Below are 16,778 nucleotides of genomic sequence, written 5' to 3'. Positions count from 1 at the left end.
GAAGGCTTGAAGTTAGTTGTTGAAGTCTGTCAAAGATACCAAAGACAGCTGAGAATGGAAGCCTTGATGTGCTGAGAAGTGTGACACCATGAGGACACAGCCAATTATTGAGGCCCACAAGGCTGCTGAACTCCAACGTGTGAAATCCTCGCAGTCAAAAGGACTCCGATGTGTTTCTTCAGGAGGTCTTAAGGTGGTCCCTTTCATAAACACTTGACTTAAAAGCGTCCACTGTTAATGTGATGCTTATTATCAACATCGATCCTGTCCTTGATGATAAGGAGATTGTTGGGGAGGCGGGGTAAGGGTTCTGTCTGAGGTGAATGTATTTATTTCAAGCATGGCACAGAGAGCTTTGTAAGCAGACAGCTGTCCCACCCAGCCTTTTACTGTAGACAGAGAAGGGTAAATTGAGGTCCACTGGGAGCCAAGGAAGGTCTCAGAGAGAGAATCCAATCCAAAATATTCACAAGGTTATCTTTGTCTTCTAGGACAGTTGAATCTGGACAATAGGGACTCTGACAGGATGATGCATGGTCTTATTGTAGCAGTGTGGGTGAAGTAATGGTTTAGCAAAGAAAAACTAAGAAAATGTCTTCAGACATGTTTCTATACAGTTTCTTCACAAACACAGACATTTTTATCACACAATTTTTACCACAAGATGTAAAGAAAATAAATAATTCTTTACATTTTAGTGTAAAGTGCTAAAAGTTAGTTCTAATTGAAAATAAAACCCAACCTTCACTTAAAAGCTGCTTTCTTGTTTGTTTTTCATAATTTCTTTGTCTTCTATCGCAAGAAGGTCAAAACTAAAATAGATCCTGATTTTAAGACCTTCTAATAGGCTTTATGTGAAACAGCCAATGGTAAGATGATCACTCTCATTGTCCACACCTTTATTTCTAAATGCAGATGTTCCCTTTGTGTTCTTGCTCTGTCCTTGTAGGGAGGTGCTGCTTCAGCAAAGCACTGCCTACTGGATGTATAAAAAGAGAAAATCTGAAACAGCAGAGAAGACAGGAACACCACCCCTGCAGGTCAGTATACCATCCTCTTAACATCAACTTCTTTTTATTTTATGAAGTCAAAGTTTTAAAATCTAATTCAACATCTGATCTCTTATAGACCCAACAGATCCATTCAGTCAAGTTAAAGAGGAGGGTCAATCAGGTAAGGAGTTTGATGGTACTTAAAAAAAGTCTCTTTTATAGGGTTATTTACCCTAAAAAATTAAAAATAAAACATGTTCTAACACATATTAACAAGAAAGTCTTTATGTTAGCTGAAAAAAATTTAGGAGCCATCAAAAAATATTAACACATATATTTAGAAGCAACAAGGAATAATGATCAGGAGCAGAAACATTTTTTGAAAAAAGTAAATTATTTAAGATAATACAACAAAATTTTTTATTAAAGAGAATATTATGACACTGAGTAGGGGAAAACATGTTATTCTACCTTATTATACCATTTTTATTAGATAATGAACCAATTTAGTAATTAACCAGCTGACTCAAAGATAAACCAAGTAGACAACTCTTAAAATGTCTTTTAATTTTGCATTTCAGCAGGGATTCATAGATCTTGTGATGTGATTTAAATCCTTCATGCAGGCTTTAAGATCACTTTCCATCATTTCTCACTACAATTTTCATTTCGCTTCTTTGAATTTAAAAGATGTAGTCATTTGAATGTTTTGATTATAATATTAATTTCTTCACAGTTTAGGTAAGGTCTTTTTTTAACTGATTTTTATCCAACTTTTGTGTTTTTCATTTAAATTCAGGGTTTCTTCAGACTTTATTACTTTACATACTAAATCTTTTGATACCAATCTTCGACTTCACAGATTTCAACATGTCGTGCGACGCCCTGATGGCGGAGTTTGGGCCTGCGGCATCCTTCTTGAGAAAATCCGACAAGGAGCGCCTGGAGGCCCAAACGCGACCCTTTGACATGAAGAGGAACTGTTTTGTTCCAGACCCAGACGAGGAGTATGTTAAGGCCGTCATTAGCAGCAGAGATGGGGACAAAGTCACCGCTGAAACTGAAAAGGGAAAGGTAAGAAGAACACACATGCATATTTACAAGTTGGAGATTTTCTTATGTTAATAAACAAACACAACTTTTAATAGCTTTTAAATCAGTCTAAATAAGATGTTCTCCATATAAATTCCTTACAGACTGTAACAGTAAAGGAGTCAGATGTCCATCCCCAGAACCCTCCAAAGTTCGATAAAATCGAGGACATGGCCATGTTCACTTTCCTCCATGAGCCTGCAGTGCTGTTTAACCTCAAAGAGCGTTACGCGGCATGGATGATCTACGTGAGTTTTGACCACCAACAACCAAACAGTAAACACTTTAAACACCCCAATAAGTCATTCCTTTGCTGTCCGTCTCTGACCTCAGACCTACTCGGGGCTCTTCTGTGTGACCGTCAACCCCTACAAGTGGCTCCCGGTGTACGACAAATCTGTGGTGAACGCCTATAGAGGAAAGAAGAGGAGTGAAGCTCCTCCTCACATCTACTCCATCTCTGACAATGCCTATCAGTACATGTTGTCTGGTAAGTTCTCTGCAGTGGCAGCTTGTAAATATTGTTAATCTAGACACTAAAAGACAGGAGACCTAACATAGAGCTTCCTATTTCATATTTTAGACAGAGAAAACCAGTCAATCCTCATCACGTGAGTCAAATACAATCCTAATGCCTTTATTGTGTCTTTTTATATAATCTCTTATATGTTTATATCAGGGGTGGAAATCTCCACTCTTTGAAGGCCGGTTTTCTTTAACATTTAGATTCATCCTTGGTCCAACACACCTGAATCAAATGGTTGAATTACCTCCCCAGTATGCAATCAATTTCTCCTTTCCTTTTAATTATCTATTTACTTGATTCAGGTGTGTTAGTTCAAAGACATATCTAAAAGTTGCAGGATACAGGCCCTCCAGGACTGGAGTTGCCCACCCTTGGTTTATATCATAAATTAGCAAAAGATGGTTGTTTTTTCTTTTTTTGTTTTTGTTTCCCAGTGGAGAATCTGGTGCAGGAAAGACTGTGAACACCAAGAGGGTCATCCAGTACTTTGCCAGCATTGCAGCTGTCTCTGGAAAGAAAGACCCAAGTCAGGAGAAAAAGGTTAATCTGACTGAACAAATGTTTTACACAATAATAAACACACAATCTACAGCTTGAGTGATGAACCTTTGTGCCTGACTTCCACACAGGGAACCCTGGAGGATCAAATCATCCAGGCCAATCCAGCTCTGGAGGCTTTCGGCAATGCCAAGACCATCCGAAATGATAACTCCTCCAGATTTGTGCGTATCATAAAATGAGTACAATGTGTTTTGTTTTGTTTTTTTATCTGAAGGGTGTACAGAGTTAGGTTAAAGAAGACCAACAATGAGTTGATGAAATGACAAAAATCATTATGAATTTAGTTTTTTCAATAATTCTATTTTTCTTAACAGGGTAAATTCATTCGAATTCACTTTGGGGTCAGTGGGAAATTGTCCTCAGCTGACATTGAAACATGTAAGTTTGCTTTGATTAAAGCTTAACATTTGTTTATCCTTTCCTTAATAATAAAACTGTTTTAGGGCATTAATAAAAGTCCTTATCCATTTTAAGTATTACCAATCGTCCTTCTTTTTAGATCTCTTGGAAAAATCTCGTGTCACTTATCAGCTCAAGGCTGAGAGAGACTACCACATCTTCTATCAGATTCTGTCCCAACAGAAGCCAGAATTGTTGGGTGAGAGCACAAAGACTGGAACAATCCTAGAAAAACTCCCAAGTCCTTATAAACAAGCATTTTTTTCCTTGAACAGAAATGCTGTTGATCACCAACAACCCCTATGACTACGCGTTCATCTCTCAAGGAGAAACAACCGTAGCTTCCATCAATGATGCAGAGGAGCTAATAGCTACTGATGTAAGTTGACACAGACTGTTGCCAATTAAGCGCATACTGTTTCCACTAAATCGTGTAAACCTCTGGCTGTTTTAAAGGATGCTTTTGATGTCCTTGGCTTTACCCAAGAGGAAAAGAATGGCATTTATAAGTTGACTGGAGCCGTCATGCACTATGGAAACATGAAGTTCAAGCAAAAGCAGAGAGAAGAGCAAGCAGAGCCTGATGGCACAGAGGGTAGGCGATACTCTGATATTACAGTAACTGCAGAAACACTGACCCAAAAGACTGACACAATAAATGCTTCTAGATACGGACAAAGTGGCATATCTCATGGGCCTAAATTCTGCAGACCTCATCAAGGGGCTGTGTCACCCAAGAGTAAAAGTAGGCAATGAGTGGGTCACCAAAGGCCAAAGTGTGCAGCAGGTGAACAAAAGAAGCATGTCTCTTTAATTTTAAGTATGTCAACAAAATTAACAAAAAAAAAAACTAATATAAATCAGCTTGTGTCCTCCTCATTTATAGGTATACTACTCTATTGGTGCTCTGGCAAAGTCAGTGTACGAGAAAATGTTCCTGTGGATGGTGGTGAGAATCAACCAATCCCTGGATACCAAACAACCTCGGCAGTACTTCATTGGTGTGTTGGACATTGCTGGATTTGAAATCTTCGATGTAAGTTTTAATGCTTTTATTTACCTCAGATATTAACTAAAGCTGCATTATACAATATGTCAATCTGTCTTTGCTTATGACTTCTAGTTCAACACCTTTGAGCAACTGTGTATTAACTACACCAATGAAAAGCTGCAGCAGTTTTTCAACCATCACATGTTTGTGTTGGAGCAAGAGGAGTACAAGAAAGAGGGCATTGTGTGGGAGTTCATTGACTTTGGCATGGACTTGGCAGCTTGCATTGAACTCATTGAAAAGGTTGGTATATCTTAAATCTAAGATCTTATTAGGTGTGGTCTGAGGTTAAAATCTTTGAATAAACGGTTTTCATATGTTGCCATAAGCTATCTAGAAACTGAAATAGCATCTGAATGTATACTAATGCTTCTCGTTTTACTGTTCAGACACAGAGTATTTCTAAACTTATGGCGTATATGATGTTTAATCTTCCATGCCTCTTTCCTCACAGCCAATGGGCATCATGTCTATCCTTGAAGAGGAGTGCATGTTCCCCAAAGCAAGTGATGCAACCTTTAAAGCCAAACTGTATGACAACCATCTGGGCAAAAGCCCCAACTTCCAAAAGCCCAGAGTCATTAAAGGGAGACCGGAAGCACATTTCTCTTTGGTTCACTATGCTGGTACTGTCGATTACAACATTGGCAACTGGCTTGTAAAGAACAAAGATCCTCTGAATGAGACAGTAGTTGGACTTTATCAGAAGTCCAACCTGAAGTTACTAGCTATGCTTTTTGCTGGGTATGCTGGTGCTGAGTCAAGTAAGGTCGCTCTTACTATGCCGATTATTGTTTTTAATTTGATTAAAGGAGTCATTCCTAGTAACGTCCCTTAATTTCTACAACCCCCATACAGCCCAGGATGCAGGAGGCAAGGGAGGGAAGGGAGCGAAGAAAAAAGGTTCTTCCTTTCAGACTGTGTCTGCTTTGCACAGGGTAGAAATTTTTTTTTACAACATTTTCAAGGTTGTCTTTACTGTGTCCAACATGTTAACCATCGACATCTTTCAATTACAGGAAAATCTAAACAAACTGATGACCAACCTAAGGTCAACTCACCCTCACTTTGTACGCTGCATCATCCCCAATGAGACCAAGACTCCTGGGGCTATGGAGAACCCTCTGGTCATGCACCAGCTACGCTGCAACGGTGTGCTGGAAGGGATTAGGATCTGCAGAAAAGGATTCCCAAATAGGATTCAGTATGGAGATTTCAAGCAAAGGCAAGAAAATGAACAATTCATGTTTAGATGATCATTTGAGGCACTAGAGTAGAGCTTAATGGTTCAGGTTCAGGTTCAAGTCTGGCGGGTGGGTCAGAAGGTGTGATTGTAGACATTCTTTTCAGCAACTGTGACTTTACTAGATGTGATGCTGTTGATGTTTCCCCAGTTGGTTTGTCTTAGTAGTATGACATAAGACACAACTGCTATGAATTTACATCAACTCTAAATCTTATTGGTATGTTTTGTTGTACAAATATTTATACTTAACTCAGCTGACAGAAAACTTAGGGATGACAACAAATTAGGCCTGCTTGATTCAGTTAATAGTTATATTTTATTATACGATGTTATAAGAACAGGAGACTTAAAGAAACTGTAGAGGAATGAACTTTCAGCCCAAGATGGTCAGGCAACTGCTTAGTATTGGAAAAGAAAGAAAAGATAAAACACTTAAGCAACTCTGCAACAAGCATGTGACTTATATGGTCAATGAATTACGTTAGCTAATATGTACGCAGAAGAAATCTTAAATAAGACACATTCCACAAACCAAATATAATTCCTCCAAATTTACACCCATGTAAAGATGATATATTTTCCCCATTTGGGAACTAGCAAAATAATATGTTTAAACCTTAAATTTAAACTTAGAACATGTTCCTCATTCAATCTTTTTAATTATGCTGGTTTTTGCTTGATTCAGATATCGCATCTTGAACCCGAGTGCCATACCCGAAGGGCAGTTCATTGACAATAAAAAAGCAGCCGAGAAACTTTTGGGGTCTTTGGATATCGACCATGAGCAGTACAAGCTGGGACACACAAAGGTTGGTTCTGTGGATCAAAAGCTTAAGCTTGAGAAATATGTTCTCTGACTTTCACAAAAATATCTGTCTCTACCAGGTGTTCTTCAAAGCTGGACTACTGGGTGTGCTGGAGGAGTTGAGAGATGATCGTCTGGCTCTAATCATTACAGGAATTCAGGCAAGATCCAGAGGAATTCTTGCCAGGATTGAGTTCCAGAAAATTGTTGAACGCAGGTTAGAGTTCACTGCATATCCCCCCCCCAAGAACTAAGACAACACAAATCAACAAACAAACACCATGTTGTTCTCTGCAGGGATTCTTTGCTGGTGATCCAGTGGAACATCCGTGCCTTCATGGGTGTCAAGAATTGGCCTTGGATGAAGATGTTCTTCAAGATCAAGCCTCTGCTTAAATCAGCTGAGACTGAGAAGGAGATGGCAAACATGAAAGAGGAGTTCACCAAGCTCAAAGAAGCCTATGCCAAATCTGAATCCCGCAAGAAAGAGCTTGAGGAAAAGATGGTCACTCTTCTCCAAGAGAAGAATGATTTACAGCTCCAATGGCAATCTGTAAGATCAATCTCTTAGTACAGCTTCAGACAGATACTTCTGAATTCGGTTATGATGAAATTTCCTCTCTGTAGGAGCAAGACAATCTTGCAGATGCTGAGGAGCGTTGCGAAGGTCTGATCAAGAGCAAAATCCAGCTGGAGGCCAAAGTCAAAGAGCTGACGGAGAGACTGGAGGATGAAGAGGAAATGAATGCAGAGATGACTGCCAAAAAGAGGAAGCTAGAAGATGAATGCTCAGAGATTAAAAAAGACATTGATGATCTGGAGCTGACTCTGGCTAAAGTTGAGAAGGAGAAACATGCCACTGAGAACAAGGTACACTTAATGTTAACCCACTTAGTTGTGCTTTGTGTCACAGAATGCCTCTGGGAGTAATTCCCTTCCACTCACTGGTCTATTCTGTGTTTCTTAAGGTAAAAAACCTGACAGAAGAGATGGCAGCTTTGGAAGAAATCATTGCAAAGTTGACCAAAGAGAAGAAAGCTCTTCAGGAGGCTCATCAGCAAACGCTGGATGACTTGCAGAGCGAGGAAGACAAAGTTAACTCTCTGACCAAGGCCAAAGTCAAGCTGGAACAGCAAGTCGATGACGTGAGTGCTCCCATTGATCATTGTGGTGAGGATAAATGATTCATAGCCTAGAAGGACGTAATGTTTGCAATGTGATTTTCTAGCTTGAAGGATCACTGGAGCAAGAGAAGAAAGTCAGAATGGATCTGGAAAGAGCCAAGAGAAAGTTAGAGGGGGACTTAAAGTTGACCCAGGAAAATGTGATGGATCTGGAGAACGACAAACAGCAGCTGGAGGAGAAGCTCAAAAAGTAAAATTAACTTCCATTTTTACAATGCAGCAGATGGGATGTTATGGTCAGGATCCATAGTAACATTTTCTGCATCTTTGAATCTAGGAAAGATTTTGAAATTAGCCAACAGCTCGGTAAAATTGAAGATGAACAGGCTATGGGTGCTCAGCTGCACAAAAAACTAAAGGAGCTACAGGTGAGGTCATCAGCAGGTATTTTCCCTTGATTCCATTCGAATTTTATTAATCCTTCTCCTAAATATCATGTGATTTCCATCAAGGCCAGAATCGAAGAACTGGAGGAGGAACTGGAGGCTGAGAGGACTGCTCGTGCCAAAGTGGAGAAGCAAAGAGCTGACCTGTCCAGGGAGCTGGAGGAAATCAGTGAAAGACTAGAAGAGGCTGGAGGAGCCACCACAGCCCAGATCGAGCTGAACAAGAAGAGAGAGGCAGAGTTTCAGAAGATGCGCAGAGAACTTGAAGAAGCCACTCTGCAGCATGAAGCCACGACCGCTGCACTGAGGAAGAAGAATGCAGACAGCGTGGCCGACCTGGGGGAGCAGATCGACAACCTGCAGAGGGTCAAACAGAAGCTGGAGAAGGAGAAGAGTGAGCTCCGGCTGGAGCTAGACGATGTGGTCTCCAATATGGAACAAATTGCCAAAGTTAAAGTAAGACATCTTGTATGACAAAAAATTTGTATTATAGAAAATTAAGTTCAATCGTTAAGTTTTGGAAATTATCCAGATAACTTCTTGACTGTTTTCCAAGTAGGAGAACCCTTGCACACATTTATTGTATTACTCTGTAAACTTATGAATGAGGGATTTAGCAACCTACTGAGCCAGTGTTCAAATAATATTTTGTGTCTATATGTGAAGGAAATGTTCCAAGACTTTATACACAACTGTTTTTTTTCTATGGGCTGTATTTAGTCAACCCAGACCCATTCAGTACGTGTCTAGCCTTAGATACTTCCACATTAGATCCACATACACATAATTATTATTATATCACATTGGCTTCTGCCTTCATTACATTATTACACACCCTAAATCTGTTTGCATCAAACATACTGATATTATTCAAAACTAACTCAGTTAAGGGCCCATCCATTATCTGACACACTTTATCCCGAGTGGGGTCGCAAGGGGTGCTGGTTCCTATCTCCAGCTGTCTATGGCGAGAGGTGGGGTACACCCTGGATAGGTCGCCAGTCCATCGCAGAGACAAACAGGGCAAACAACCATTCAAGCAAACATTTAGAATTTTGGTCTTTGGGAGGAAGCCAGAGTACCCAGAGGGAACCCACGCATGCTCAGGGAGAACCACTGAGCAGCCCAGTTAAGGGCTAAATTCATGATACATATTTGAACTATATTGATCTCACATTGGAGAAATTTACCTCTGCATTCAACCCATCCCCTTGGGAGGGCAGGGGGGCTGCTATCGTGGGGCGCCTGGGGAGCAGTGTGGCGTTAAGGGTCTTTGCTCACTCTGTGGGAGTGGGGTTCGAACTCAGAACCTCATGATTCCAAGCTCTATGCCCTAACCACTTTTGTTGTTTTTACTTTAAATAATCTTTAGTTTCATTATTTTCTAAGCTTTTTATTTTCAAGAAAACTCCAATAAACTGTCTTCTTTATGTACATTAATAGCAGCACCAAAAAGCAAGCAATAAAATAGCTGTAACTAATGCAATTAATAGGACACATATGATAGTTCTTTCTGATTAGATCTGATAAATTTATCACTTATTGATATTTTTCTTTAGACCAACCTGGAGAAAATGTGCCGTACTTTGGAGGATCAGGTATCCGAGTACAGGACGAAATCAGAGGAGGCCCATCGTTCCATCAGTGACTTCACCATGCAGAAAGCAAAGCTGCAAACTGAAAATGGTAACAAAATAGTGCAATAAAATTGTTGGCCATTACTGACAGTTAAAATCCATAGAATTGTTTAACGCTGCTCAATATTTGCTCATTGAAGGTAGGATAATCTACAGACTGAACTTTTTCTTTTACAGGGGAGCTGGCGCGGCAGATGGAGGAAAAGGACTCTTTGGTGTCCCAGCTAACCAGAGGGAAGCTGTCCTACACTCAGCAGGTAGAAGACCTCAAGAGACAGCTGGAGGAGGAGGTCAAGGTAAGTGTAACTTCAAGAACTGCTGCTCTTATGACACAATATCATCATTATTTCTGTTTGCATCATATCAGATAAGTTACAAACCGTGTAAACCTATAAACAACAACAAATAGTTCAGATAAATTATGCAAAAGATTCAAGGTAATTTACAAAAGGTTCCCACTTAGGGGTACGTTTTACAGAGCTGCCTTTCAGAATAGACACTACTTTATTAGCCATAATGATATAGATGGAGGTGTAGATTTCCTAGAGAAGTAACACTGCAAAAGAAATATAACTAGGTAAATTTCTTCTTGAAATAAAAGTATTTTTCCTTGTTTTGAGTGCTGAAGTGAACCAATTTACTTATGAAACAAGATGATTATTTATTTAAGGGCAAAAGTGCTCAGTCCATCGGCAGATCATCTTATTTACCTGCTTAAATTAAGGGCAAATTAACACATTTATAGAAATTTTTAGATACATCATCTAACAGTGAACAGAAGCTTAAGCCTCTCATTTTGTTGAGGAGATTCTGATAGAGAAGTTCATTTTTATTATTACTTTCTTAAAGGCCAAGAATGCACTTGCCCATGCAGTGCAGTCCGCCCGCCATGACTGTGATCTGTTGAGGGAGCAGTATGAGGAGGAGCAGGAAGCTAAAGCGGAGTTCCAGCGCAGTTTATCCAAGGCCAACTCTGAGGTGGCTCAGTGGAGAACCAAGTACGAAACTGACGCCATCCAAAGGACTGAGGAGCTGGAAGAAGCAAAGTAAGAATTTCGCAGAGTTGGCTTTATTGCACAAAAAAATTAGTCTCTGAATTGATCGAATGATTCCATTTTGGCTTTAAGGAAAAAGCTAGCTCAACGCTTGCAGGATGCTGAGGAAGCTGTTGAAGCTGCCAATGCTAAATGCTCTTCCCTGGAGAAAACCAAACACAGGCTTCAGGCGGAAATCGAAGATCTCATGGTGGATGTGGAAAGATCTAATGCTGCTGCTGCAGCTTTGGACAAAAAACAAAGAAACTTTGACAAGGTGATGCATCAAAGAAACATTCAAAGTGTCCCTTTGGAAAAAGAAAGACGTGTGATTTATTTCTTTATATGGTATACTTGCAGGTCCTTGCTGAGTGGAAGCAGAAGTATGAGGAGTCTCAGTCGGAGTTGGAAAGCGCTCAGAAAGAGGCGCGCTCCCTCAGCACTGAGCTGTTTAAACTGAAGAACTCCTATGAAGAATCTCTGGACCATCTGGAGACCATGAAACGTGAAAACAAGAATCTTCAGGGTGAGTAGGCTCCATGTTTAAAGGATATTTGCTTCAACCTTCTTGGGTTGGGGGATAGAAAACTGAATGATTTTGACTACAACAGAGGAAATTTCTGACCTGACTGAGCAACTTGGTGAGGGAGGAAAGAGCATCCATGAGCTGGAAAAGATCCGTAAACAGCTGGAGCAGGAGAAAGCCGAGATACAAACAGCTCTGGAGGAAGCAGAGGTGATAAAATGCTGCTACTTCATGCGTTTAGCACAACATGAAGGAATCCTACTAAATTTTTGTTTTGGCGCAGGCTTCCCTTGAGCACGAGGAAGGTAAGATCCTTCGAACCCAGCTGGAGTTCAATCAGATTAAGGCGGAAATTGAGCGCAAGCTGGCCGAGAAGGATGAAGAGATGGAGCAGGCCAAGAGGAACCAGCAGAGGGTGGTGGACACCCTGCAGAGCTCCCTGGAGGCGGAGACCCGCAGCAGGAACGAGGCCCTCAGGCTGAAGAAGAAGATGGAGGGAGATCTCAATGAGATGGAGATCCAACTGAGCCAGGCCAACAGGCAGGCAACAGAGGCTCAGAAACAGCTCAAGGGAGTTCATGCCCACCTAAAGGTGACGCCTAAGAACACAAAAAAATCAGCTTCCATTTAAGGCTCATTATTAAAAGGAAATTAAACAGAATATATCTATATTCCGTCGTGACAGGACTCCCAGCTGCAGCTGGATGATGCTCTCCGTAGCAACGATGATCTGAAGGAGAACATTGCTATTGTGGAGAGACGTAACAGCTTGCTGCAGGCGGAGCTTGACGAGCTGAGGTCTCTGGTGGAGCAAACAGAGAGAGGCCGTAAGCTGGCAGAGCAGGAGCTGCTGGACGTCAGCGAGAGAGTTCAGCTGCTGCACTCCCAGGTACAACAGCCAGCACAGAACAGCCTCTAACCAAAACATCAGGGACTGGGCTCTACACCCAGGGTTGCACAGCATGAGTTCTAAAACACTTTTTTGCCAGCTCTACAACAAACAATGTTTCCTTAAAAAATCTCCGGTATGTTAGCCCCTTTTTTCAATTTGTGTTCAAAAGAAAAAGGTAAGTTAATGAACACATAACATATTGACAGGACATTCAGTTTTAGGGACCTACCTTCCCTCAGGGTGACGTTCATGCAAACTCCACTGGCTCATTTCTAATGCTACCATTTCAACATGATCTCCCAGAACACCAGCCTGCTGAACCAGAAGAAGAAGCTGGAGGGAGACATCCCTCAGCTTCAGACAGAGGTGGAGGACGCCCTGCAGGAGTGCAGAAACGCAGAGGAGAAGGCTAAGAAGGCCATCACCGATGCAGCCATGATGGCGGAGGAGCTGAAGAAGGAGCAGGACACCTGCGCCCACTTGGAGCGCATGAAGAAAAACATGGAGCAAACCATCAAAGACCTGCAGCATCGCCTGGATGAAGCAGAGCAAATAGCCATGAAGGGTGGCAAGAAGCAGATCCAGAAGCTGGAGGCCAGGGTGATTATCTCCAATCTTCACAGCCTTGTTGAAAAATACTATGCCTCTTAGGTTTATTAAAAATGGGACATCCTTTCTTGTTTTAAGGTCAGAGAGCTGGAAAGTGAGGTAGACATTGAACAAAGAAAAAGTAGTGACTCTATCAAAGGGATCCGCAAATATGAGAGACGCATCAAGGAGCTCACCTACCAGGTTAGCTTTACTGTCACACCTTCTCTGTTTTTAACAATTATCGACTTATAAACATGCCAAATTGCTAATATGTTCTGTGCATTAAACAGACAGAGGAGGATAAAAAGAACCTGCACCGCCTGCAGGATCTGGTGGATAAACTTCAGATGAAAGTGAAATCCTACAAGAGGGTGGCAGAGGAGGCCGTAAGCCCTAACACCACAGACAAATGTTGTTTTTGTTTTGTTTCATACATTGATAACGCTGTATTAAAACCAAACCAATCTGGATCGTTCAGGAGGAACAGTCCAATGCAAACCTGGGCAAGCTGCGCAAGTTACAGCACGAGCTGGAGGAGGCGGAGGAGAGGGCCGACATCGCAGAGTCTCAGGTCAACAAGTTAAGAACGAGGAGCCGAGATGCTGGAGCGAAGGTGGGAAAGCTTCTCAGCGTTTAACCTGCAGCATTTCTGCTCTGAATCATTTTAGTGATAATCAGGGCTTGATTCTATTTTACAGAAATCACACGATGAAGAGTGAAACCACCACCGGCTGGATCCCTACATGTAGTTTAGCTGTAGCATTGTAGTTGTTCTTTATCCTCCATGCAACATGAGCGGAATAAAGAATAAATGGATTATGCACGAACCACCTGTTTCTGTTTGGTTTAAATGAACAGACTGTTAGAGCAACACTAAAAAACGCACTAGGACAATACATTTCTGTATGTTGTTTCTGGATAAAAAAAAAGGCAGTGTTGGCATCAATTCTGAGAATTTGGCTCTGCTGCACGCAGATCTGATGGGCTGCTGACACGGGCAGCTGGCGATGATCTGTTAGAGGATGATTGCAGGCAGCTTGATTTAGACAGAACAGATGAATCAGAAAATAAAGCAGCTGATGTTAATTCCTGCCCCATTTATCCATCCTACAGTCAGTTCGGATGTGGAATCATTGCCTCAAGCCTACAATGGAAAACCCCCTATATCACTGTCTCAGTTAAAGCATGTTTTACATTAGTAGGAGTCCGGCAGAGAATAAAGACAAGCATATGAAAGGAAAATATCATCTGGAAATATCATGTAGGGCGAGATGAAGCAACAGTTGACACAAATGTTTGGATGAGTTTATAGGTGAGGCTAAGAATGCTCTAACAGCTAAAAAGCACGGTGGGTGTAGCATCATGCTATGGGGCTGCCTTGTTTTCATAGGAACCGGTAAAATTCAGATGAAATAATTAAGATATGGAGGATCCCCTCATAGTTCTTCAGCTTAATTAGTTGTTTGAAGCTTGGAGACAGCTGCCTCTGATCCCTACTGCTGATCAAAACCTGATGTGTAATGAATTATACGGCTTTACATTAAGCTTCAGGAACAGTCTCAAGCTGAACACAAGTAAAAATGGGAATCATGCTTAAAAGCAAGGTCAGTGCAAGGCAATTGACCCATTCAAACAGACCTTACAAACCAGCAAGAAGTTGGATCTTTATGCTATGCTATCAGTCCCAGGGGCAGAGCTACAGTAGATGGGGGGGCCAGGGTTAGCCAATCATTGGCCACCCCGGTGGCCACCCTACCATTTTTTCCCCCCTCTAATACAGATGGTGACAGCAGTAATACTCTCAAGTGGAATATTTAAAACATAACATTAACAAAACACACACACACAAACAACAACAACAAAAACACTGTGGTTAATTATGCACATCAATATACTAACATTAAAGATGATAAATACAGAATTCATGTTTTTTTTAGAACTAGTTTTTGTGTTATTTGAGGTAAAGAGAAAATTATGTGTCTCTGCAAGTCATCTAACAGTCTTCAGTAAAATTATTGATAAATAGCTATTTTAATAAAATGTATTAAATAATCAATTTATGTAGAAATTAGTACTTGTAAATATAAATGTTATGCAGAATGATTATTGATAAAAGTAGCTAAGTGATGACAATCAAAAAGACGTTCACCCAAAACTCAAAGAATTGTATTCTCTATACCTTTTTATCTAGAAAGCACAGATGTTTAAATATTTGCGTCTATTTGTAAGCAAAGGTTGTAGAAAAGTATAGTTAGTCTTTATTTAGAAAATATGGATGCTGTGCCCATTCATTCTCCTGTTGTAGATTGACCTTGAGGTTCTGGTGCCTATCAACTTTCGGCCACCCCTCAGTTCACTCAAATAATCAATAGCCTTCAATCATTAGGATATCTGTACCACTGAAAAAATGAATGGAAATTATTAAATGCAACTGTAAGTTGGAAAATGCAGTTGTTGCTAAATTATGACATCAAAACAGTAAAGAAGATAAAGGAAGGTGCCTGACAGTACTACAATAGTCCATTAGAGGGTAGCAGACTTGCACTAATCCTGAAGTTTAACTCATTTTAAATGGCTCTAATAACAGGGAATGTTTTTCCTTTAAAATAACTTCACTAACTGTTAAATTATTAGTTTTTAATTAGACTTAGACAGATTTATTTTGTATACATGAGTGTATATGAAATGAAATTTCGTTTAAAACCGCTCTGAGCAATTTCATTTTTTAAAGTGCAGCCTTGAAAAACAACAATAAAAACATTTTAAAAAAAGAAAAAAATAGTAATATAAACAAAAGACTGTATATTTACAGTTCTAAACTTTTTTTATTTTTTTATTTAAATAATTCTTTTATTTTGAAAAGTTTTTGTGGGAACATTTGCCATGTTATAACCTGTAAACATGACATACTGATGGCTCAACAAATGGGTTAGATAATTTTTCACATATGACATTATGGGAATATATTGAGTATTTAAAGTATTGTACTGTATTTAGATAAGGTTATATCCTAACTAATTCATTAAGCTTTTAATTTAAATTTGACTTCACCTCTTCAGTACATTTGATGCTGCAACAGAAATGTTTTTCTATTCAAATGTAACTTGATACAGGACAGCCTGAAGCCTAAAAACATGGTTATGAAATGATCCCAGAAGATTTTTACAATCTTGAGTCTCACCTGAGGTTTCTTTTTTAAAGGAAAGTGAACATCTTGTATTTAATTAATAATGGTGCAGGTTTAGAGCTTGCATGTATTATGGCAACAAAGACGTCAGGGATCATTCCCGGTGACATTTCAAAGTCCAAGCTTGCCTCAAACTCTATAGAAACGCTCCCAATAAAATAAACAGTGTCAGTGTGTTAAACACCTTTGACCTTTATCATGTTACACAATACTAGATAGGCTTCCTTCTGCCTGTCTATCAGCTAGTCTGACCTTTTAACACAAACAGCTTCCTTCTTGTGTTGGAAGAAGCTTCAGGAGGGGGATAATGGCCGGAGATGCTCTGTGTATAACCAGTTTTTCATGTGTTTTTCCTTTTTAGTAGAATGAGCTGTGTAATAGTCACATATAACTTCATTTTAAGCCTTTTATTTTTTTAATTTTGCATGAAAATGTGTAAGGAGAATCGAAACAAAGCAAAAGCATTATAAATCTATCAATATGGAACTTGCAATGGACTGCGTGGATGCAATATTTGATAGACCCTCCTATTAAAATGACAATAAAGTCTGTCTAAGTCTCTTTAAGTCTAAGTCTATTCCAGGTGGAGGCATGCTAATAATATAGTTGGTCATTTGGATGGCATTCTGCTTTATTTTATCCCCATAGTGGATCTAGAAACTTGGTAGT

The 16,778-nt window shown here is 40.1% G+C and overlaps 1 protein-coding gene across 1 annotated transcript; it reads left to right on the top strand.

Annotated features, from left to right (window-relative positions):
* The first annotated feature begins 987 nt into the window (after positions 1–987).
* On the top strand, positions 988–13,775 carry LOC107095245 (myosin-6). Its single transcript, XM_015391248.1, has 39 exons — positions 988–1,040; positions 1,129–1,173; positions 1,855–2,066; positions 2,189–2,332; positions 2,418–2,574; positions 2,668–2,695; positions 3,045–3,150; positions 3,240–3,332; positions 3,486–3,549; positions 3,671–3,769; positions 3,846–3,949; positions 4,027–4,165; positions 4,239–4,357; positions 4,457–4,606; positions 4,694–4,864; positions 5,076–5,385; positions 5,480–5,559; positions 5,641–5,846; positions 6,553–6,676; positions 6,753–6,889; positions 6,970–7,225; positions 7,300–7,542; positions 7,641–7,817; positions 7,901–8,046; positions 8,134–8,224; positions 8,309–8,698; positions 9,802–9,928; positions 10,057–10,175; positions 10,729–10,925; positions 11,007–11,190; positions 11,274–11,439; positions 11,525–11,649; positions 11,723–12,031; positions 12,125–12,328; positions 12,635–12,931; positions 13,019–13,123; positions 13,213–13,308; positions 13,401–13,535; positions 13,621–13,775. The coding sequence occupies exons 3-39, from the start codon at positions 1,863–1,865 to the stop codon at positions 13,639–13,641; spliced, it is 5,823 nt and encodes a 1,940-aa protein (XP_015246734.1). The 5' UTR covers positions 988–1,040; positions 1,129–1,173; positions 1,855–1,862; the 3' UTR covers positions 13,642–13,775.
* Positions 13,776–16,778: the final 3,003 nt, after the last annotated feature.

The sequence above is a fragment of the Cyprinodon variegatus genome, unplaced genomic scaffold (assembly GCF_000732505.1).
Source record: "Cyprinodon variegatus isolate N-32 unplaced genomic scaffold, C_variegatus-1.0 Scaffold533, whole genome shotgun sequence".
Taxonomy (NCBI): domain Eukaryota; kingdom Metazoa; phylum Chordata; class Actinopteri; order Cyprinodontiformes; family Cyprinodontidae; genus Cyprinodon; species Cyprinodon variegatus.
This window is presented reverse-complemented; position numbering and strand designations above follow the sequence as displayed.